The 24,719-nt window shown below is 44.2% G+C and overlaps 3 protein-coding genes across 3 annotated transcripts in view; all 3 read left to right on the top strand.

Annotated features, from left to right (window-relative positions):
* Window positions 1–2,409, top strand: part of PRKAR2A (protein kinase cAMP-dependent type II regulatory subunit alpha) — a 133,880-nt gene extending 131,471 nt beyond the window's left edge. The window contains exon 14 of the mRNA XM_065408276.1: window positions 238–2,409. Coding sequence (XP_065264348.1) covers window positions 238–371 — 134 coding nt within the window. The 3' untranslated portion in view covers window positions 372–2,409. The remainder of the gene's footprint in view (window positions 1–237) is intronic.
* A 15,066-nt stretch (window positions 2,410–17,475) lies between these two features.
* Window positions 17,476–23,590, top strand: RPP14 (ribonuclease P/MRP subunit p14). Its single transcript, XM_065407316.1, has 5 exons — window positions 17,476–17,611; window positions 17,709–17,793; window positions 19,766–19,842; window positions 22,636–22,714; window positions 23,515–23,590. Exons 1-5 carry the CDS (start codon window positions 17,514–17,516, stop codon window positions 23,569–23,571), a joined length of 396 nt encoding a protein of 131 aa, XP_065263388.1. The 5' UTR covers window positions 17,476–17,513; the 3' UTR covers window positions 23,572–23,590.
* A 28-nt stretch (window positions 23,591–23,618) lies between these two features.
* HTD2 (hydroxyacyl-thioester dehydratase type 2) lies at window positions 23,619–24,442 on the top strand. The gene has a single exon (XM_065407315.1). The coding sequence runs from the start codon at window positions 23,619–23,621 to the stop codon at window positions 24,132–24,134; it is 516 nt and encodes a 171-aa protein (XP_065263387.1). The 3' UTR covers window positions 24,135–24,442.
* The last annotated feature ends 277 nt before the right edge of the window (window positions 24,443–24,719 follow it).

Genomic DNA, 24,719 nt, shown 5'->3' with positions numbered 1-24,719 from the left:
TGACCTCCAGATTTATCCCAGGATCAGACATTTATTTTTTAGTCTCCTGGATCAGCATGATAGCTTTGTAAAACTAGAAGTTTGACTTCAGTGGGAGTGGCTTCCACTGAAACATTAAAACCATATTGGCTGGACTCAAGTTACATGAGTTTTAGAAAGTAATTGGGATTAGGTTATTGCTTTATTTTGGAGGACGGCTCTTTATTTGTTTTCACTCTTCTATTTGTTTCTGTGTAGTCATGGATGTGCAAGCATTCGAGAGGCTGCTTGGCCCCTGCATGGACATTATGAAGAGGAATATAACACATTATGAGGAGCAGCTGGTGGCAATGTTTGGTTCAAGCATGGACCTGTTGGATCCAGGGAATTAGGCACAGGGTATCTTAGTGCCTTCTCAGTTCAAGACACAGAAAAGCCTCCTATCAGCAACACAACACATAAGGAAAAATGGACACTACAGAACAGTTACTGCTGCTGTCTTCTTGGGCATTTTAGAAATAAATAAGTCTCAGCACAGATGGATGGGGAGAGGCTCACTCCATGCCTCCACTTTGCTGCTGAAATTTCATTATTAGGCTTAGTTTAAAGATGATTCTAACCCTTCTCTCACTTGTTTGGCTCAGAATGGCATGTCTCTCCAACCATTTAAGTGCCTGATGCGAAACCCAAAGTGTAAAAGATACAGAACCTTCTTTTTCTTTCTCATTTTATTGTTGTGGTAAATCTTCAGAGCAGATCTGTAATGGCAGGCTGCTTATCTTCCCCCAGGGAGCAGCCTTCTCTTTACAGTCTCTTAATATCTTCCTTTGACACTTCCTTTACATAATGTCAAAAATTTAATTGTAGCATTTGGGTTTGACGTCGAATATATCAAGGGGACTTGAAATTATCAGAGCCATTGAATAAGTTGGCATTGAGGTGTTCCTGCCATCTGCTGAAAGCTTCAGGTACTGCAGTTCTGTAATAAAACTATAAACAAACCTGGGGGCACAAGAAATAACTGCTCAATACTGAAATGCAGAAAATGAAGAATGATTGACTTCTGAACATTTTCTGAGCAGTAAAGAGAATTGTTTTAGTTCTTTATGCTACCAAACATATGCAGAGTTTGATAGTGGTCCAACAGCTCCAGTGGCCTGAAGGTGCCATAGCTGGATCATCCCCATCTCCATTTCTTAAAGTGGGCAGATTTTACTGCTGAGATGTTGCAGCACATGACCCTCTCCTGCTTTTAGAGATATCCTTTATACTGCTAGATTTCACAGGGCATTGCTGTTGTCTGGATCAGTTTTAAAACTCTCTTTTTAAGGAGGTTAATTTTTTGTAATTTAAAGGAACAATATTTATGTACTTAAGCAGCTCCCCCCCAATTCTAATATTTTGTAATATTCTTTAACTTGATTGGACACTTAGATACTTCCAAATGCCAAGTCTGTTTGTTAAATCTTTCAGAAATTAGCAACATTTGACTTCATGAAGCAAATGCCTTTGCTAACTAGGCAGTTGGTGTGTTTGGAGTGGTCTTTTGATTTAGGTAAAAATTCAGTTAAAGATATTTATCTGTCAAATCTGCAGCATTTATTAGGGAGACTTCTATTTCTATAGATCTATTGACCTTAAGGCACATCCTGATGAGATTTTATCAGAGTATTATCTAAATGAGACTCAGACCTTCAGGGGGACCCTTTTTATGGTATAAAATAAAATATTTATATAAAGAAAAGGCATTGAATTTGTAGGTAATAAGTCTAGTGGTCCCCTTTCCATTTTCAGTCTTCTAAATTTATGTGAAACTTACCCACATGTTTCTGGGATGGTGAAATTTTAATTGCAGACTCTGGGTGGAACTGAACCCACTATTTAGTTTTTTATGACCACCTGAACAAGGGAAGAGAATACTACAACTCTGAAGTCCTGCTTGTTAGCACACTAGAAATCTGCTCTTTTTAACAAGTGGAAGGTGAAGAACTACAACATGGAGTTGGCTTCTAGCCCGTAATATTTTCCTCACTCCTCCCAGCTCCTGCACTGTTCTGTAAAGTGGGATCCGTATCAGGTTGAGGCTGTACTGATGTTGTCTAGTTACAGTAGATTGCATTATGCTTTCAGATGATGGACTGATTTGTAATGAATACCACTGAACAAGGTGTGCCACACTCTTATCTAGTTGCTCTTGTAACTGCCTCCATTCTTAGCACAGTGCGTTTTCCCTGCTTTACTGTACAGGTTCAGTTCTGCAAGGCTAAAAAAGCAGCAGGAACTGGAATTTCATTCATGCTTCTGAGGTTTAACACTAAAAACACTCATAAGCTTTCTTTGTAATTGTAGAATTAAAAAAAAAAAAAAAAGAACAGTTGGCAGATCCTCACGCTAATAACTGAGAGATTAGAATTCAAAAGTAGACTCAGGCTCCCAAGCCAGGCCAGCTGTGGATTGTCCAGGCAATCCAGACACAAGCTGGTCTCCAAACCCATCTGCGTTTCCATACAGCTTAAGCTGTCACATGAACCAAAGAGGATCTCTCTGAATAAATATCCTCAGATGCCCCTCCCTTGTATCCACTGGAGTGCAGCACGTTTGGCTACATTACAACGTTCAGTTCTCTGCATTATAGGTCTCGGTGCCTCAGAATATGCAAACCTTGTAAACGGTACTGAAGCCTGGCCAAAAGGAAGCAAAGTCTACTGGGTACCCTTGTTAGGGCCTTAAGGAACTTCTGAACGGAAGGATTTTAATGGATTTAGAAGGCAGAGGGAAGGAACATGAGGCCATGGACTCAGAAAGCTAGAGGTCCCAGATGAGGGAGAACAGATTTACAAACTTCTACCCATCTCTATGCTCCTTGAGCGCAGCACAGTGGCATTATCACACAGAGCCGTGTGACACCCAATGTCAGATGGGACACTCTGGTATGATGCAAGTGTGCAACTGAACTTTGAGCAGAGAGAATGAACCTCGGGGGGCGGGGGGCCATCAGTTTAAAGTCCATCATTTGGGATTTGTCTGGCGGGTCTGGTTTGTTTTAACCAATTTGCTTTGTAGTTTTTTGGGGAGTGGGGACAGGAAGATAGGGAGAGGTGACCTATTGAATGTTACTCAATAGCACCTTTGTCCTTTATTCATATTCTGGCTGGCTAGCCAAAGTCAGAGTGCTTGAAAGTAGCGAGAGAGAACTGACTGAGAGACACTGACCAACAGTGATTCAGCTGCATCACCACATCCCTGTCTTACTCCAGCCACTTTTGTTTTAACGTCTCTAATGGCTGTGTGAGTTTCTCTGGTGTGGCTCTGTGTTCAGTAAATCAGCCGCGGATTCTCAGCAACTGGTAGTGGAGAGAGCTCTAGTTTAATACGAGAACTCAGCAGCAAAGTGGGTAAGAGGATGGTGACCTTGAGATTTGGAGAAATATCTGTCTTAGTTCTGATTCTCTGCTTGTGATTGTTGTGAAGTCAGTGAGAGGAGCTTTCAGTGGTCAAGTGTCCTGGCATATGGTATTTCTGGTTAACGTCACAGCACAGGTTTCACAATGTACAAAAAAAAGCTGTCTCTTTTTAAAAAAAACAAAAACAAAGTGCAGATTTGCACAGAGGAAAAAAGAAAAACCCCTTTGAATGTCACTTTCCATTCTCTTTCGTTTTCAGTTAGCTGATGTTGGGACTCTGGTTCTTGACATGTATTTGTAAACCAGTCTTGCCAAAATACAAATGTTTTGGGTTTTTTCACTCCAGCTACCTTTTATTGTTGTTTCAGTTACTTCTGTTTTCAGTCACTTCAACCATATGCTTTATTTCAAGAGGCCTTCCTTGTAATTTCTCTCTTTACAGGCTATAGTGTTATATCAGTATTTAAAGATGCAAAAGAAAACCACTAGCCTCATAAGAGAATTACTGAAATCCACTTAGCCTGGCTGGAGCTAAAGATGTGCTACCAATATTTTCCTCCACTCAGAAAAAAAAATGAATTCTGCATAAAGATGCTACCTCAAGGCTCCAAGTGCTTTAAAGGTCTTTCACCTGGGAGAATTCCATAAGTCAGTTTTGCAAATTGGTCTGTTGCATTGAGTTAAATGTTTTTTATTGATTGATTCATTGGGAGACCCATATTTTATTAACTCATTTTACAACTAGTATTTGATTCTCAAAGGATGAGTGATTGCAGAGAGATTGATTCTTGCACTATCATGTTGACAGTGGGGAAAAAAATACCTGCCATATAAGCTTATGGTTTAAAACATTCTGGGGTTCAGCTTCACTTTTGGTTAATAAAATGCTGACATGTCGTGTCCAGCCTTCCTGGTACAATCCTGTGTGTGTGTTAACTTATTCCAGCTGACACAGCCCCCCACAGCATTATGTAATGAAGTGGCTGGGTATGTCTAGTGACAAAGGAGAAAGCTAAATTACTTGGAGGACTGCTAGAGGCACTATAGTTAGTACTCTCAGTGGCCTGCTGAAGATGGTATTCTCTCCCTGACACAATAAAACCAGTTACAAAATTCCCCAACCACCGAATTTTACTATTTGGTGAGAGGACCCTATTGAGGCATTTAGATTACACCTGTATGTGGCTATTATTGCTATGGATAAAACCAATTCCTATTGCTATTGTTGCCACACTACATGGTAAAAGGGTGTGATTGGCATTCTGATTTATTATTTGAGTACTGTTGGTGTGTTGAGCACTGTGTAAAACATAGATTGCCCTAAAACAAATTCTGAAGGAGAACAAAACTAGTTTTAAGGTGAGATAAGCTTCTAAAGTTAGCTGCCCTGTGTTTGTGGCTGACGCATAGTGTGTGCTGAGCTGTGGCTGTCTATTTCTTTAACAAAACTAACACAAAACCTTTAAAGGAAACACGTAAACATCCAGTACAAAAGATGTGCTGTGTGACCTGGAGAGTTTACTATCTGAACACCCAGCATGATGGCATATTTGCTTTTGCTGAGCTGGTTTTATTTTAACCCTCTTAAAATGTATATACAGCTTTAAATGTATAGATATGGGAGAAGAATTCTGGTGTATCCATGGGACACTGATCAACTTTCAAAATGGAAAGTGTCTTAGCAAATTTGCTAGGGGCTTTGGATGACATAAATGTGTCATGTCTCTGGGCTTTGCTTCCCATGTCAGCATTGGGAAGCTGGGAATTGTTCAGATCCATGTCACTAAAAGGTATGAAGTGCATCCACTAGGGACTCTGTCTCCCCAATCAAGGCGTGAACTAAAGATTGGATCCGAAGCTTGCCAAGAGCACTAGGCGTTTGGAAGAACCCCACACCTTCTGGGCACTCGAATCCCTCTCCATTGGAACCGAGAGGGGAGAGAAACTTCCCAGCCCAAGAAAACAAGCGGCATGGAGCTGGGTCTCCCTTGGCACCAAGCAGAGCAACAGAGTTTACTGATGTCTAAGCATCACGTGCACAGACACTTGTCATCTGGGATCAGCATATCAGCAAGATGTTAGATTTGAGCTATTACCCCACTGCGGTGAATGGGGACAGATCTCTGCCATTGTTTCAGGCTGGCTGCAGACTCAAGGAAGACAGCACTGCAGCAGTTATTTTTGGTTTGTGTTTTTGAAGGCTCTCTTTGGCAGGAAGAGGCCTACACAAATAACTGTTCTTGAATGAAAGCAGAGAGACCACAGCAAGGCAAAGGTTCTGCAGGAAATTCCCCAACAGCAGAATCCTGGCACATAGGTCATGTGGAAAGGCGCTACAGGACAGTAAGTCACGTCTCCTGGGCCAAGCAGTTGGATCCACAAGGGTACATGTGCAGCCTCTATGGATACAGCCATCCAGAAGGCTGAATTTGTGTGCCAAAGAAACATGCAGCCCAAGAGTGTGGAACTCTGCAAACAACCGTGAAAACCCCTACTTAATGGTCAGTAACCTTTCTGCTTAAGGCCATCAAACCAACAGTCAGGAAAGGGGTAGGGGAGGTTGTTGTGATTAAAAAAGTGAGAATCCTTTGGGAATTGTTGGATTGAGTTTTTTAAAAAGTAGGTTTTAAAAATAAGATCAACTGAAGAAGTTTTGTGCTCAGGTTGTTATCCCTAGCAAAACAACAGACAGACAGACGCACGCCATGAGGAGCAGCAGTGGCCTCAGCATGCACTGATCCTTCCAAGCACAACTCCTACAGTGTCCACAATGAAACTTTAATGCAAACGGGCCTTGTCTACACAGAAACTATCACATTAACTATCCCAGTGTTCAGAGTGGTGCGGTTGTATCTTAGAGCCTGGCTGTAGACAATGGATCGTGTGACGTAGTCTGGATGAAAGCTGGAAGCATGTAGGTAAGTATAGTGGTCAGTAGGTTTCTAGTATAGGGTGGTGTTTATGTGACCATCGCTTATTAGCACTGTAGTGTCTTGGAAGTGGACCTCTTGTGTGGACTGGACTGTTAGTCTCTAAGGTGCCATTATCCCAGTGTTGTTAAAGCCGTGCCACTCCCCCAGTGTAGATATAGTGGTATAAAGGTGCCTTACAGCAGTCTGGCTATTCACTTTTGCACTATAAGGCACCTCTATGCTGCTGCAACTACATCCATGCTAGGGGTTGTACCGATTAAGTTCTCAGTAGAAAAATCCCCGCTCCCCCCGTAACTGCAATAGCTCAATCAGTACAAGAATTGTGTGCACACCAGGCCTAAATCATAAACTTAGTTAAGGCTAAAGTGACCCATTTTCTTCCCCTCCTGATAAAGTTCTAGCTCCCTTACGTGGATCAGTGCTTTGGTGAGAGCAGTTTGTACTGAAGATCCCTTGTGAATGGTGGATGGCCCTGTACAGAGAAACTTTTATGCTTTATCATTACAAAGTGAGAGGATTCACTACAAAATGTAGAACAGGGTTTTTTTTACCCTAGCATGAGGGACTAGAACTGTTTATCACTTTTCTGATTATGTCCCTGTTCTGTTGTTGTCCCAACTCCACCCCATCCCCAAATGAGTTCATGCTGCCCAAGGTTACTCCAGGTAGGAAATGTATCATGTTAGTCACCTTGCACTTCTTGTAAATTGAGATTTACAGTCAAGCACAACCAATATTTAGTTTTCTAAACAATCTCGTCTGCCACAGCTGCAGAATTGTTAACATCTACAGTATACTGATACTGTAAACAAATGAGTGGTTATCAGAACTACTGTCCCTTAAATCTGTGGGGTTAAAATCAACTGTTTTGGCCAAATCTGCATGTTATAAAAATTACATTTCCTCCCAAGTTGAGACAGCCATTTGAATGATGTAATGTGCCCTTTTTAACATAGAAACCTCCATGCAAATACTTGATACGTAACATGGTTTGAGGCAGTCTCAAGAAATTCACTGGGCAATGAAGGTGTAGGGTGCTGCAGTCTCATCTTCAATTTCGTTTCAGGCTGTTGAAGACAAGAAATACTCACTGGTTCTGGAATAAATCCCCTCAGACATAGCTGAATACAGATGGCTTTTCCTGAAATTAAGCTGCTCTTTCAGCTTCAGAAAGACAAATATTGAATGCTCGATGATAAACACACTGTGGGCAACAAAGGCAGAGATGCTCTTTTTCTTTTAAATGGGCTTGGCTTTGATGCAGTATATCTCTGAAACTAACAGCAGGGCATTCAGTCCAGTTACTGTTGCTGGCACTAAGGCAGGATTAAAACATATATATAATATAGAGAGCTGCCCTTGGTTACCAAGTTTTACAGTACTGTGTCCTCGACATGGGAATTGTCTGTAGGCAGGGTAGCACTTAAATTGACAATAAACATCTGTATTTGAGAGAAAATCTGATACGTAAAAACAAGCTCCCAGCCTCTCATTTCAGAGCCAGTGTGGTCAGTAACTGAAAGCAGACTGCTATTTCTACGTCATCTTCCAAATGTTTTACTTTATTTTTCAAGCAGAAAGTGGTGGGATGGCCATGTTAATTCGGCCGTGGCTGAGCATCTATTATTGCAAAGGCTGGAGAAAAACTCTTAAAAAGCCTCTATTCCTGATTACAACTTTCCAGTTTGCTCCAACTCACCTGCATTAGCTGAAGCTCCACAATCCATGGTTGTCTTAAGTATTTCACGTTCAAATCTAAAGTTCATTCCAAAGCTCTCAGCTCAGCTGCTTTCTCTGTCATCTCAAAGGATTTCCTTCTACTGCTATTGCTGGAGTTAGGAGGTTGGAGGTGGGGTTGAAGAATGGAGTATTTAGTCCTTGGGAATTACCATTTATAACCAAGGGAGTGGGAGAGTAGTGTCCAACAAAAAGAACACATTCAAAATGATTACCCTTCTTGCCTGGGGTGAGCCACACACTTGTCATTGGTTACAATTCATACCTATGTTTGCTGCAGCTCCCACTTGTCATGGGGTTCAGATTCAGTTTTTGTTTTGTTATCCTATCATTTTAAAGCTTTATGTTAATGTCATCAAGGAAACCAACTGTTGTCAACTTCAAGCATCCAAGTAAATGACAATGAGAAAAATTTCATATTATATGCTTTGATCATTCCAAAGTGCTTAGGTTTTCCCATGGGATGTAATGCTACTCCTAAACTAGGTTACTATTTGTATTGCAGTGAGAATCCTCATTAATCGAATCTTGTAACACTGGTGAATTCAGGGATTTGCATCATCATATAATATGTATCTTTGCCCCAGGGAAATTAAGACAATCTGTTTAGTCGTAGGAAGGATGCACTCTGTTCTCTGGAGAAACTCCAAGTAGGTCAAGCTGTGAGGCCAGCAGCCCCTGTTCTGCACTGCCAAGTATGGAATCAATGACGTTTGTTGTATCCTTCCCACATTAGATATTTTCTTATGTTCAAACATGTGCCTGCATGAAGAGCTGCATTCTGTTCTCTTGGGCTGCACTGGCAGGGGTGAATAAGAACAGTACTTAGCCCAAAAACTGTGCTAACAGGCTTCTGTTTCAGTTTTATATGCAGGGGTGACAGCTCATGGAACATAAGAGTGTTCTATTGGGCAACAATTATATCATCGAAAGCATATTTTTCTGCCCACTTGCCAAAGTAATTCACATTTTAAATAGTTTTAGCAGAATTAATTTAGTTTAATAAAGGCCAACAGAATGACCTGGCATTAATATCCAGCAGCCCAAGGGAATAGCAATTAGTGAGAATTATGGGCCAGGTTCTGAGAAATCTTCAGGTTTTCCAGAAAAAGGATGCATTTTAATGCTATAAACCTCCTATTATTGGGAGCCTGGGTTCTAGCTAGCTAGAGCCCTCATCCCCATGTTATTCCTGTGACGAGCAGGATGGGAATGGCTGCGGTTGTTGGGAGAGGAATTATGTGGATCTGGTTCAGGGTACACATGCATTGAAATGCTCCAAATGGTCTGTGTGCCAGTTCTTAAACCCATATCTCAGAACACTCCTCTGTGGCTCCGCTTGCAGGACTGGTGTAATAGCCTCCTTAGGTCTCAATGGAGCCAGGATCAGGGCAAAAAAGCTTGGGCTGTCTGATCCTCTTTGACCATGGCTATTTGGAGGTGTATTTAGAATACAGCCCTATGCCTTCAAAATAACCTTAAGTGACCATAAGAAAGGGATTGCAGGGTTCTGTGTTTATCATCTCAGAGGCACCATATCCAATCTGTTCAGATTACAACTAAAATATAACCAGCCGTAAGTATCCTTAGTTAACAATTCTAGTGCTGATGTGTGAGCCAGACTTTGAATCCAAGCTCGTCTCCGTAGTTACATTGGCTCTGCAAAAACAACAGGAGGCAAAAAGTAGCAACATCTTAGTTTAGGCAATACAGTCAGCAGGCAGGCCTCTGTCCCAGTGGAACACAGCTGTCATGGAGGTTCATAGATCAAAATCTGGTCTTTGATGTAGTTGGAGCTTGATCCATTAATTGCTTGAAAATTAGGATGTAGATCTTAAACTGGCATCAAGAGTTATCTGGGAGATAATGGAGTGACTTGAAAAGAAATGCACGGATCACGGTAGCCAGTCCTCATCTGGGAGGAAGGGAGGAAGTTGCCTAATGAGCTGCGGGTAAAAGGAGGCATTTTAAGATGTTGATGCTTTCTGGCCATCCACACATCAGTGAGGAGTCAGACAGGACCCCGAAGCTTCATCCCCCTCTGGTGAATAGGGCCTGTGCGCCTTCAATGGAAGGTGGAGACATCGTCCCAGTCATTTTGTTAATGGGTTTCTCCTTTCCAACCAGCATCTGTTCAGTCTTGTCTGGCTTGAGCATGAAGACTGCTCTTAATCCAAGAGCTGATTGCTCCTAGGTATTCTGACATTTTAGTAGTGATGGTGGTTGCATCAGAATAGAACTGTGTTTTAAACAGCCCTCTAAGTCTTTAAAAACCTTACCTACAGCTGGCAAGAGCAGTGGTGCTGGCCAGCAGTGGGGCCCCTTGTCTTTCCAGTTTCCATGCCAATCTGGATATCCTCAGACTATCACCAGCACTGTCTGCTCCACTGAAAGGGAGGGCACATTTGGGTCTCTAGCTGCTGTCTGTTCAGAGGTGTTATACGCAGAGGTTTAGTGGGGACTACAGCAATAGCGTAGATGGAAAAGTAATTTCAGGAAAGCATGCATGTCTTTTTAGCTGTTTTTTTTTTTAATGTAGCTGGGAATTAGGAGACTCTAGCCCCGTGTGACCAACCAGCTCTCCCCAGACAACCACTACGTACTCCACGCTTTGACAACCACTGCTTTAGACTGAAGGCAGAGATGTAAACAGCAGAGGGATTCAGTGGTGAAACACCACGCCCCCTACCACCACTGCCAGTATGCTGTTAGGTTCTTCCATACACAAAGAGCAACCATGACCTTGGCTAAAGGACTTTTGTTAGATTAACACAAACAAGAAAAGTTAGAGAATCAAGGCTCCATTGTGTGTGTGTCTGTGTCTGTGTGTCCACTGAACCAGCAGGAGCCACTGAGAACAAAATGGTTCTCAACAAATTTAAAGATGCAGTACACAGTTTCTTTACTATGGGCATCCATTTCATTCACCACACATACGGAGTTAGTATTATCTTGCAAGTCTTGCTTTCATGCATAGTTCTCTCCATATGACATAATGATATAAACAGTACTTTTCTGATGTTCCAGACATTTAAGATTCTCAACAATTTTTATAACCATCTAGGCAATGTGATAAACCCAAAGGAATAAAAATTCCTAAAGTCTAAATCCAGGAAGGTTTTCCTCTTACCACATTTCTTACATATTCTTAACTTTTCTAGATTGAGACTTTAGGTATTTTTATTCCTTCGGGTCTATCACATTGCCTAGATGGTTATAAAAATTAAGAGAATCTTTAATCTGCCTGGGTCTGCTATACACTTACAAATGTTGATAAAATTTTGTTACAGAGGATGAGATAACATGAGCTGCATAAAGTCTGGCACTGTCACATTTTGTAGAAGAACTCCCACAAGCTTTTCAGAGCAGCAGAATTTTGTAAATTAATGTGTGGTCCTAGTCTGAGAAGTGGCTGCAAGAAGGTTCCATGTTTGCTCAGCTGATTTGCTCCAGGTGCTTTATTCAGACACAGCTGCTGACTTTAAGAACTAAACTAACATTTTGCTGTTTTGTTTTGTTTTTTTTTACTCTGGGTCAGCCCTGCAAAGCCAAACATGCTCAGAGGGAGCAATGTGTATTCCTCTTATGTATCTTCAGCAGAAGAGTTTACTAATATTTAGTCAGCCCTACCTGTGAACTCCACTGAAAGCTCTGAGTTAGCACAGGTAATTCAGATGGCATCATGTAAAGACATGATGTGGGTTTGTACAGGGCCTAATTTGGGACCTTTATTACAGGTGATGTAAGAGAAGCACAGAGAGCAGCTGGGTTCTCAGATACCAGATTGAATCTCCAAGAACTAAATATCTCTGCCTGTAAATTGAGCACAGCTGTTCAGAATTTTGGAGACAAATAAAGCACTGCATGCCATTTACATGGTTCTTTTCAGAGCAGAATCAGACTGTACTTCTTGCAACTCTCCTGAAGTTCATGCTAGTTTCTTAATGTCCTGTGTATTATGCACCAGATCCACAAACTCCAAGTTGCACTTTTGTCTGGAATGTAGATGTGACAGGAATGGAGTTTGTTAAAACAGCCACTCCAGAAACAGCCAGTACTTGCATGACAGAAACAGGGTTAAGTACTATAGGAAGTCTCTGCTTCAGGGTACAAAGTTATTTGTGACTTTGTGACTGTGACCCTTTTTGGGCAAAAAATCTCTGCATTTATCTTATATGCATTTGGGCACGAGAGTAGGATACTATGACAAGCATTTGTTCCCCACATCCGATTCTTCAGCTAGCGACTCATTTGTTTCCTTTATCTACCCAAACGAAGTTCATAATAGTTAAGTAATGAGAACATTTAGTCCTTATCCACACAGTGTTCAGAACAATGCTAGCTGCAACCCTGATCAGAATGGCTGATACTAGCAGTGCTCTAACACTGTGTGCTGACCCTAAACAAGATTTTCTCCCCTTAAAAATGGTGTTTTTTCCCTCTGCAGGCTGGGTTCTTTTAGGCCTGATTTTCAGAAGTGCTAAGCATAAATTTAAACTGGAGTTGGAGATGTTCAGCACTTCTGAAAACCAGACCCTATTTTCCCCCTTCTGATACCTACCCTCTTAGGCAGGCTATAACACAGTTTTATAACACTTTGAACACTCAGATCAGGGTAATAATGCAAGAATCCTGCTATTTTAACACCCCTTGTGTTTAAATGGGATTGTAGCTAGCAGAGTTCTGCTCCTAGTAAGGGCAGGACCAACATTTCCCCACTCTTAAGCTACTTTACTGAATCGCTCTCTGTTTTTCAGATAGGAGTTTCTATCCATAGGGATCAATGCTGTGCTATTCAGGCTTAGAGAGACATCAGCCAGTTCAACATATAATTCCATCCGTGGCCAGGATGGCTGATCAGGTTAGTGACAAGACCAGCAACCTTTCTGCTCTAGTCACATTGCATTCTTTCACTGTGGTCCTCGGTATCCATGATGGCTGATCTATGGGAAATGAGTCTGATCTCAAGTCTAGTTCCTAGCATGCAGAACACATTCATAATTGATAATCTTGGCACTTGCAGCAGGAGACATGACTTGAGAGAGTTCAGACTGCTCAGCCCCTCCAAGTGAAGCTCCAGGCAGCGCGCTTGGGGCAGCACGGTAAAGCTAGCGCTGCCTCCAGCAGTCCTGTTTCAGTCACGAGGTCATTGTGACTCCTTTGCTGCCGGTCTGGCATCCTTCAAGCCTCAGATTTACTTAAACTCAAAACCTCAGCTAGTGTCAGCTTTTTTCTTTTTGATTCACTCTATTTCTAACTGCTTCAACGCCACCTCATGAGAGTGACGATTCTGGGAAATAAAATGCAAAGCAACCTAAATAATTGTTCTCGTTCATATTCCATTCCCACACCGACAAAGAGTACCAGTTCCTATATTCACCAAAATACCTGATCTTCATTTCCCCAGAGACCTGTGTTGGGACTTCGCTCATGTTCTCACGAAGCACGTTCCAGAACTCTTCTTTGGTACATCCTGAAAATATATATATATTTTTAGAAAGGAAGAAAAATTAGTATGAAAGACATGAACTTTGTTCCATTTAATGCTATTGTTCTATATCCACGTGTTCTGTGTATGGAATATTTCCATTTGTATACAAGTTACATGTATTATTATAGTCAGTGACTTTTTATAGGACCTGTTGGTATAGTTCTTTCTGCCAAACTCTGCTCTTAAATATTAGGTAGCATTTGTTATGTGTGTTTCACACATCAACAAGCCCCGTCAGGATCTACAAATAAAGATATCAACTCACTTGTATCAGAAACAGAGCAGATACCCATAGCCACTCCTGGCACAGCTGGGAGGTAAGGGCTCCTGGTTGGAATGGGATTATCATCAACTGTAGTTCTTAAACAGCTCTGTCCTTCTTATCCCTGTGTGTTGCATGATGTAGCTGGCTTATGCAATAGCCCCCCTCATGGCTAGGGGTCACTTTGCAGGCATCCTGCTGCTGTTTCCCCCCCCTTTTCAGGGCCTGCCTTGTGAGACCTGCACACAAGCTTTTCACATGGACCAAACACCCTCCCCCCACCCCACCTGGGACTCTTGCTCTCACAAAGGATCAAGCATGGATACTCCAAGCCAAAACCAGCCAACGAGTACCACAGAAGCTGACACTGAGAGAACAGAGGACAATAGCAGTGCTCCTGCTTTGTCTGCCTCACCGCGCAAATGGAGATATTACGAAGACAAAGACTTAATAGCAAACCTCTCAAAAACAAGAAGCCCAAACTGGAGCCAATGTTTGAGGAGCAGGATGTAGTTTGCCTTCCATGGTGCTTTTTAGGAAATCTGAGAAACAAGTTCAGAAGTAATGGGTCAGAAGATCCATAGGCACTGCCGTTGTTTCAGAGACTACTGATGACTGGTGGTTCCTCAATGAGTCTGCATAGGATCAGTTCAGTAGATGCTGGGATTCAAAAAGTTAAAGCTTAATAAACCATCAAAACACAAATTGTCAGCATTACCTGTCCACATAGACAAAGTAAATATCCTCTATCAACAAATCACACCTGTTCTTACTGTTCATTTGCTAGGCCATTTGTCACAAGCCTAATTCAAAAGACAAAATCACTGGATTGCGACTCTAATCAAGCAGCATTTTTCCTACTTTACCTAGTTGTCAATTTTGATAATTATCAATGTAAGTATTTTTTCATCAGTTTGTGTGTGTACGGTGAAATCGACATCCATAGACATTTACTGATAAAAAGCTACTCTTTCCAAGCCTAGATACATTGAGCCATGTGAGGGGGTCACCCTTTCATTGCGCAAACCCACCTTGAATTCCGCATTGCCATCTGGTGTTTACAGATGGAATAGCCAAAAACTTTAGCCCTAGAAATTTTTTGAATGACAGTTCAATGACCGCGTTAAATTTGTCATTGGTGATGATCACCATCATGAAGTGTATATAAAAGACAACAATGTGGGATGTGAACTAAAGAACAGTTTCTGTATTCTTGATGACTAATGCTAGACTAAAGATTAAGGCCGGTGTGTGTTCATCTACCCATGTGAGGTTGGAAAGATGAACCAAAGCACTAGCTGCAGTTCAGAAGACAAAACACAACAAAACCCACCACCACCAAATCAATTCCAGGAAAGCCATGCTTAGAGGCCACCTCCCACATCAAAGTTTAAAAGAGCACCTGCAATGGATGCAGTGACACCTCCTGTCTCTGAGGGAGCTAGTTTTAAAGGATCCCTCAGGTGTGACAGGCATGTGAGTGGCTTAGAGCACAGGTCCTTATAGCAACAGCAGCACTTGTTATAGAGGGCTGCAATGGAGGAGTGACAGCAGCAAAGTCAGGGGACAAGCTGGCAGTATAGGCTCCCTAGGAAGTTTGTAATGTAGTAGATTAGATGGCAGGTAGAGGCCATGGTGCAGCTTCTAGGCAGTATCAGTAGCTTTTTGCCCTTTTTTTTTTAACAACCCAGTTATGGGAAATTTATAAAAAGCAGCAGCAGCTCCAAAAAATGCAGCCTAGATCCTGTATCATGTTAATGAACAGGGCAAGTCTGTGCATGGAATTTTAATTACTAATAGTGTCCATACCCATGCAATGCACAGGTCTTTCCCTGTGGAACTTGGGCAGGGAGGGAAGCTCATTATAACATATAAAACGAAGTGTTGTTAGATACAGCATTTGCTAGGTAGAGCGCATTGTAGTTAAGGTTGTTGTGACTTTCATCAGGATAAAAACTCCGATTCTTAAGAGTTCACAGCATTCCAGTGAATTCTCCTTTGAGTCTGGCATTTTCCACACTGTCTCAGCCCAAAGGGTGAATTTTTTTAGAATATCTTTTTACTTGTTTTTACTTTAAGGTGAAAAAATACACTAGTTGCACTCTGTGAAAATGCTAAGATACTTTCTTTATGCACCTGCCTCATGCATGCACTTTCACTTGGAAATGTTATGGGTGCCTAGTCCCCACTGAGGCCAGTCTGAATATCTGTTTTACAATCACCAACCAATAAACATTTAAACAACTCAGTTCTGCTTATCCATGTTATAGTCTCTCTGTAACAGCCAGAGTGCTGAAACGGTCGGCAGAACTAATGGTCTGAGCTGCTCTCTACCCAGAAAGTGCTTTAGGACTTCAGGGCACCATTTACCCTCGTGCAGAGCACTAGTACGTGGCCTATGTGCATAATCCTGGTGCTCTGCCCAAAAGTGAATTCCACCCTCAGCCCACAAGGTCCGGCTCAGCAGCCGGTCCAAGGGCCGCCTGACCAGGAGGAGCGTGCAAGTGGATGTTGAGGCAGGGTCGATGCGGGGGGCGCGTAGCATGACCAGATTTTCAGGACGAAGAGCCAAGCCATTGGCCCTGAGCTGCCTGCACGGGGGCATTGGCAGCAGCAGGCCAAGGAGAGGAAAGTCCCTTCCCCTTCAGAGGCCCAGCGCTTTCCCGGCCCCCTCCCCCCGTTCAGCACAACAGGGCCCGGAGTGGCCGTCACGGTGCCCAGGGGAGGGAGCGGCTCCACCTGCCGCCCCCGGCCTGCCTGCTGGCGTGTGAAGGGGTGTGTGGTTTTCTCTCGCCCCGCTCCTGTTTCTCCCTCCCGGGGTTGTAGCTTCGAGCCTGGGCCCTGCCTTCGAAATGTCGCTTCTGCTCTGAGCCTGGCCTTGGCCCCGCCCGGTCTGTGTCCCGCCGCCGCCAGGCGTTTCCCGCCCTACAGGCGCCATGTTTGTTCCTCCCCCCCCCCCAGTCACTCCGCAGCCACACAGATTGACAGCGGGCCGCGAGCTCGGCCTCTGCGCGGGGTCAGATCCCCATGGCAACGCGGCGGCCGGGGGGGGCGGCAACAGGGACCAGGCCACAGCGGCGCGCAGCGAAATCGTTAAGTCAGTGGAGCATCGTGCACGCGCCGTAGCCGCGTCACTGGGGAGCATCGTGCACGCGCAGAGCCGAGGCGAGCCCGCCGGGCGCTCCCTGAGCTGCGACAGCAACCAAGGTGCCGCCCCGTTACTCCCCGGAAGCCCCACCCCGTCTCCTGCTTCTCACTGGCCCCGCTGGGACGCCGTAGGGGGCGGGCTGTGTCCCCCATTGGCCACGAGGAGGAGGAGGAGGAGGAGGAGCTGCTCGCTGATTGGTCGGTGGGGCGGACAGATCCGCTTCTCTCCTCCTCCCCCCCGGTGACCTAAGAAAGCGGCCGAGGAGCGCGGCGCGGGGCCGGTTCGGTCCAAACCCCCCTCGGCTGGGCGGGCCTAGCGAGAGCGGCGAGTGCCCGTCACCCCGCGCCTCTGTAGCGCTCCCAGGCTGGGCCGGCCCGGCGCCGCGCGTGCGCAGAGCTCGCCGCTGCGGAACAGGCGCGCGCCGCTCTGCCGGGAGCGGCGCCCACGTGCCCGCCGCTGGCTGCAGGGGGTTCCAGAGCGCTGCTGCAGCCTGCCTGGCCTTGGCACGAGCTCCGCCTCCTGCCCGTGTCCCCGCCCGGGGCTCGAGCGCATTCCCAGCATGGCTGAGCTAGGGGCAGGGACGGGGTCCAAGCCTGCTGCGTTCGACAGACTCGTTTTCAAGAACGCTTCTGAGCACCACTACGTGAAGCTTCGTTTGTAAGTTCCGCTCTCCCCCCGGGTTTTAAAGCCCGAGTCCCTTTGGAGATGGCTAGAGAGGACTGACAAGACTTGATGTAAACATTGTTCTTTTCAGAGAGTTTCAAGAAGGTGGAATTAGATTGAATGCTGCTCATTTCAAGCAACTGATCCTTTCCGCACTGAAGGAGTTACATGGGGAGGTATGGGAGCATGGACCCTGTGACTGACTATTGTACTTTTCTGAATTCTTTGTAAATATAATTTCATTGACTTTTTGTTTGAAGGGTCCAGACGCAACCCTTATGATCTAGTTTCTAGTCTAAGCGCCTGCAGAATAATGGCCAAAGAACTTCATCTCATCATTTATGGATCAAGCCCATAACTCTGAGTTGAGTTGAGCCTCTCTCTCAACTTGAAGATTGCACATGATGCAGAATCACCACATCCTTAAATAAATAGTGCTGACTTTTTAAAAATAACAGGAGTACTTGTGGCACCTTAGAGACTAACAAATTTATTAGAGCATAAGCTTTCGTGGGCTACAACCCACTTCTTCGGATGCATAGACGTGGGTTGTAGCCCATGAAAGCTTATGCTCTAATAAATTTGTTAGTCTCTAAGGTGCCACAAGTACTCCTGTTATTTTTGCGGATACAGACTAACACGGCTGCTACTCTGAAACCTGTCACTTTTTAAAAACCATTATTTCAAATGGAAAGTCGAGGAGAGTGTGCTGCTGCATGGCAGAGCCTGATCTTTCTGCACCTTGTTCTTTATATACCGCGCTATGGCTATGGCTACACTGGCGATGTACAGCACTGCAACTTTCTCGCTCAGGGGTGTGAAAAAACACCCCCCGGAGCGCAGCAAGTTACAGCGCTGTAAAGCGCCAGTGTAAACAGTGCCCCCGTGCTGGGAGCCAACGCTCCCAGCGCTGCAAGCTAATCCCCTCGTGGAGGTGGAGTACCTGCAGCGCGACCACGCTCGCACTTCAAAGCGCTGCCGCGGGAGCGCTCCTGCCGCAGCCCTTTGAAGTTTCAAGTGTAGCCAGGGCCTATGATTATGGTTTGTTTGTTTTTGTTTTAAATCTGTAAACTTCAGGCTGCTTTTAACAATGGTAGTAAATGTTACAATTCTTCTGTTTCAGTTGGCAAATATACGAAAATCCCATCTTCACTGCAGTTCTGATGTGTATTCAAAGTTTTCTGAACCCTGAAGTTTCTTATGCTGCATACACGATTCATCTGACCTAACATTAATTTTAGCAGGGCAAAGAATTTTGACTAATTGACTTCTCAGTGTGGAAGCTGTTTCACCCAAAATTGCAAAGTAGTGATTCTGGAAGATCTCTGAAGCTAAATGGTCAGGCTGGGTCAGTATGTGGATGGGGTCCCTCAAAAGATGACCAAAACGTTGGTGATTCTCTAGGTTCGTGGCCTAATGAGTGATTCTAGCTCATCCTTTCCATTAGAAAACATAATTTAGTGAAGGCGAAAGATTTATACAATCTGAAGAGAAACCATAGTATTACCCGAATTAGAATTATTACTAGAAAGTCAGAGCTGAAAGTAAGCAGAAAGGAGGCTTGGTTCATGGGGCATAAAGGGAAAGGAAGAAACAATTTAAATTATTTCCCTCGTGCTCCCTCAGAGCCCTTCTCTCCCTGGTTTCTGCTGTTTCATAGACTTTGGCTTTTAAGTTCAAGAAACTGAACTAGGAGCCTTAATGTACCTCCTATCAGCCTGGATGCTGCTTCAGTGCTACTTGACATTCACTGAGCTGGGGGTGAAAACAGCCATTTTCTTTTCAGTCCCGGTGTCAGTGCTCCTGCTGCAGTGGAGCGTCAAAGGGAAAACAGCAGGAGGGAATATGGCCTACTGGACTGGAACTCAAGAGGTCCTAGGTTTTATTCCTGGCTCTGCCACTGATTTACTGGGTGAGGTGGGACAAGTCATAGCACCTCTGTCTGAGTTTTGCCAGCTGTAAAATGGTGATAATGATGCCAAGTGCTTTGAGATCTGTGAATGAAAAGGGCTGTATAAGAGCTGGGTATTACAAAGTTGCTCTAATAATAATATTTTCAGTTGGAGAACATGGAAATCATATGTTCATAAACTGGTGTTGAAGCAGTGAATAATGTTGATTTAACAGTAGTGCCCTATTTGTGCATAGGTTGGTGCAGCCTTGCCTGTTGATGTCTTAACATATGAGGAAAAAACCCTGTCTGCAATACTAAGAGTTCCCAGCAGGTAAGACACTGATTGCATATATACCGTAGTACCTTGCAAGTACCAACATGGAATTGTGTAAGATGTAGAAATGACCTTTAATTTGAAAATAACGAGCTTACAACTTCTGATAGTTTCCTATCAAAATAAGGGAGAAAATAAAAGCTGTGATTTCATAGAAATGCAGGGCTGGAAGGGACCTTGGGAATTCTTCAAATCCAGCCCCTGCACTGAGGCCGGACCAAGTAAACCTAGACCATCCCTGACAGGTGTTTGTCCAGCTTGTTCTTAAAAATCTCCAGTGATGGAGATTCCACAACCTTACTTGGAAGTCTGTTCCAGTGCTTAACTACCCTTCTAGTTAGAAAGTTATTTCTAATATCTAACCTACTGGTAAATCTTTCTTGCAGCAGATTAAGCTCATCACAACTACTTCTACCTTAAGTAGACTGGGAGAACGATCGCTCACTGTCCTCTTTATAACAGCCCTTAACATAGTTGATTGTTATCAGGTTGCCCTTTAGTCGTCTTTTCCCAAGACTAAACATGCCTGGATTTTTTAATGTTTCCTCATGAGTCAGATTTTCTAAACCTGTTTGTCTGTTGCATTCTTTGACAGGGTAACAAGCCTTGTGGATAGGGGGGAAACGGTAGATTTGGTATATCTTGACTTCAGTAAGGCTTTTGATACTGTCTTGCATGACCTTTTCATAAACAAACTAGGGAAATACAACCGAGATGGAAGAGCATATTGAGTGGGGCCTTGTAGGGATCAGTTCTGGGTCCAGTTCTGTTCAATATCTTCATCAGTGATTTAGATGATGGCATAGAGAGTACACTTATAAAGTTTGTAGACAATACCAAGTTGGGAGGAGTTGCAAGTCCTTTGGAGGATAGGATTAAAATTCAAAATGATCTGGACAAACTGGAGAAACAGTCTGAAGTAAATAGGATGAAATTCAATAAGAACAAATGCAAATTACTCCACTTAGGAAGGAGCAATCAGATCCACAGCACAGAGGGAGCGGAGCCCCGGAGAGCGGGACGCAGGCCCCGCACAGCAGCACCCCAGGCACCGGTCCCCACTATGGCCCTGCTGCTGCTGCTCCTGGCTGCAGTCCCTGGGCGGCTCGGGCCGCTTCGCCCGGCTGCGGTGCTGGGGGGCAGCCGCCCTGCGGCACCTGCAGGCAGCTCCGTGCGCCCCATGGGGCGGCCCCCAGCCCAAGTGCCCCGTGCTCAGAGCCCACCTGGCCATACGGTGCGGGCGCTGCTCCCCGACGCGAACAGCAGCGGCCCCAGGGCGCCCCCTCTCTCCCCCCCCCCCCCCCCCGTGCAGGACGCGCTGCTGCTGCCAGGGCCGGCTCTAGGTGTGCCACCCCAAGCAAAAAAAAAGGGGGGGGCTGGCTGGAATGCCGCCCCTGAAAATGTGTCGCTCCAGGCACGTGCTTGGTTTGCTGGTGCCTGGAGCCGACCCTGGCGTTGGGAGAGAGCTCTCCTGGCGTCCTAAAAAACCCACCTCCACGAGGGACGTAGCTTCCAGCGCTGGTGCAATGTCTACACTGGCGCTTTACAGCGCTGAAACTTGCTGAGCTCGGGGGGGGGGTTCACATCCCTGAGCGAGAAAGTGCTGTAAATTGCCAGTGTAGACAAACCCTAAGAAAAATGGTAAAGCACTAGGAATCATAAGAGCTGTAAAAAGGCAGACTAAGAAACCACCTCAAACACAACAAATTTCCATTGGCATTTGTGGGTTTAAACTATTTTTTGACTCAGAGACCACAAAAATGACTGGTCCAGAATAGTTAAAATGACACACTGGTCTAAGAAGTGACGAAGATGCGTAAACCTCACAACGTCTTGACAGAGCTGCTGCTTGTGTGTAGTTCTATCTGCTGCATTTAGTTACAGAAGTAAGTGTTCAGTACTAGTTACATCTGCAGAGCCAATGCAGGTTAGAGTGAATTGGATAGTGTTACTTGTGCATCACAGAATTGGTTCCTGTGTTCCAGGCAGGGCTTTGGAGCTGTGCTCCGGCTCCGCTCCAGCTCCAGGCAAAAACCTGCAGCTCCACTGCTCTGGACCTGCTCCGCGCTCCAGCTCCAGGCTCCGCTCCAAAGCCCTGGTTCCAGGGCCAATCAGTTACACCCGTGGTTAATCAGTTGACGGCAATAGGGTTGCTCAGATGACACTGAAAGGAAAATTGGACCCACAGAATCTCTTATTGATGATCATGCATGACCTAGAAAGAACCCAGCTTGATTTTGCTAGGCTGAGTATGCAGGGCTGGAGGTTAAAGACTAAAACATCTTTTTACTTAAATTGAGCAAACTTAATACGTACTCAGTGAGACGATAAACATGGATCCATACAGTGTTCCTGTCTTAAAACATAAAATGACCAGGAGTGGATGATGTAGTACTGAAACCTGTGTCTGTTATCCCTTGCTGTGGGAAGAGGTCAGGAGCAGTTGGGAGATTAGGGCACTAAAGATGAATGGAAGCTATTGGGGATGGGGAAGGGAAGGAAACTAAAGGCACAGGAAGAGCGGTTCAGGAAACAGGCCCATTAAAAAAGGGTTTGACAAGGGAAAAACCCATGAGCATTGATTGTATTAAAAACTTCAAACCATAGATAAGACAAACTACGCTGAAGGGTAATTGTCACAAACTTGTCACCAGAGCCCACTGATGAAATTGCAGTTGGGAGTTCATTATTCCTTCTGTTTAGGGTATCTCTCTTTAAGCTGTATACCCAGCAGCAAAACCTTTGAGGCATGTGAATCCTAATAATATATTTAATGTTGTCATAATTTAGTGGCCTTGTCAAGCTGTGGAGTGCTCTAACACTGCTGGGCTCCTACCAGAACAGGAAGTGTGCTTTCAGAGTGATACAGGTAAAGCCCTGGGGAACTCCGGGACCTGCCCCTGAATTTTAGCCCTCTTTAGGGTTACTCAGCCTACTCAAGTTCACAAAACCTCTTAATAGAGACATGGCTTACTTGTGTAAAAACGGATCCGTTTTTAGAGTTAAATACCCTTAAGGATGGGTGTGAAACAGATTGGTGAGAGATTGAATCGGTCTGTCTTACAATTACTGAAATTCAGTCGACTTAAATTGTCATGTCCAGGTCTCTCTTTATATTGTACAGTGGTTGTAACAATCACCTGTTGTCATATCTGGGGTTGTCTGAAAGGAAGTAGATGCTGGGAATCGTCTTTCCTTTTGGGGGCCCACATAGATGCGATCTTATAAAACTAGACTCTTGTGTCTGAGTTTCATCACTTTACATATCAGACCTGACCTCACTGTAGTAGATCTCATTAACAGATTTTTGAGGAAACTAATTTCCATGACAGTTTGTCCTTGGCCCCTATCTGGGTACAAACTTGTATGTTTCCCCCACTGTCACTCACTCACTCACTTCAAACCCCATTGCACTTGAATTCCAGAGCCCAATGCTTGTTCCTTTTGAAATGCTTCACTTCATTCTGCCACGTAACTTTCAGTAACTGAGTCTGGGAGCTGGAGCTGGTCTCCAAGGAGATAGTTGAATAACATGGTTGGCTTAAGTTGCTCTAATTTTGCTTTATATGGGGGAAATTTGTTGTGTTTTTTTTTTTTATCTTGCCTGCTGGAAATTGTTTGGTATGTGTGATGTTTTCATAATGTGTCATTTTCCCCCCCCCCCACCAGACCTCTCCATTTCTCCTTGCGTTATCTGGGAACAGCAGAGAACTCCTACTGGATTGAATACACTGGAGACGTGGTTGGGCTGTAAGAAGCAGAAGTTGCTCAAGATGTTGGCACTACTCAGACCTAGAATTTTTGGTGGGGATTTCAAAAGAACCATCCTGACAAAACCAAACATTGCCAGCTCGTTGCTTAGATCTCCCTCTCTTCAGCGTTCACATATACAGGTTGGAGACAAGGCTGAACTTACTAAAGCCTTCACACAGAAAGATGTTGTTAGTTTTGCTGACTTAACTGGGGACACAAACCCACTGCATTTGAATGAAGACTATGCAAAGAGAACTAGGTTTGGGAGAACAATTGTACATGGAGTTTTGATCAACGGACTTATTTCTGCAGTTATAGGTACTAAAATGCCTGGCTATGGTTGTGTGTTTCTTTCTCAGGAAATTCACTTCCCAGCTCCCTTGTACATTGGAGAAGAAGTCTTAGCTGCAGCAGAAGTGACGAGACTGAAAAGATCTGTTGCATACATTTCAGTATCATGTACTGTTAGGGAAAGTGAAAAGATTGTTATGGAAGGGATAGTGAAAGTCATGGTGTCAGAAGGTCAGCGCTCGTGACTGCATGGTGCTTTATTCTTTAGTAAAATTCAGAAATATGTGGGGGGTTCACATGTGTGATACCTCAAACCTTGGTAAGAGGAAGCCTGCAGAAACACTTTGAAGGACACAGCTTGCTGTCAATTTTGAGAGCTACTGTGCCTTGTAGGTGAGAGATGTAAAACATCACTTTTGATGGCTTGTAAGGACACACGAAGATCAGTATGATCCATACTTACCTTACATCTATTACCATCGTGTGCAACCAAGCCTATTCTGTTTCCTAGCTCAACTGTCTGTCACCAAAATAAACACCATTGTTTACTGGAACCTTTTACAAAGAAATGTTTACTTCACGTAATGTTCTGGAGTTGGTCAAGAGATTCCTGTCCCCTGACTAGTAAACATGGAGCCAAGATAAGTATCTCAGATAAATACAGTATTCTCTTGGTTCCTTGTTACTATTGCACAATATGTGCCACATTTCACATGTCTAATATATTGAGTTTTGAACTCTTGTTCGCTTTGAGGTTCTAGATATGGCAAAGGGCCAGATCTCTCTCTCACCCCTTCTATGAATTCAATGAAGACCAAGGGACTACGTGG

This window comes from Emys orbicularis, chromosome 7 (genome assembly GCF_028017835.1).
Source record: "Emys orbicularis isolate rEmyOrb1 chromosome 7, rEmyOrb1.hap1, whole genome shotgun sequence".
Lineage (NCBI taxonomy): Eukaryota > Metazoa > Chordata > Testudines > Emydidae > Emys > Emys orbicularis.
Note: the sequence above shows the minus strand (reverse complement) of the source record. Positions and strands in the feature narration are given on the sequence as shown.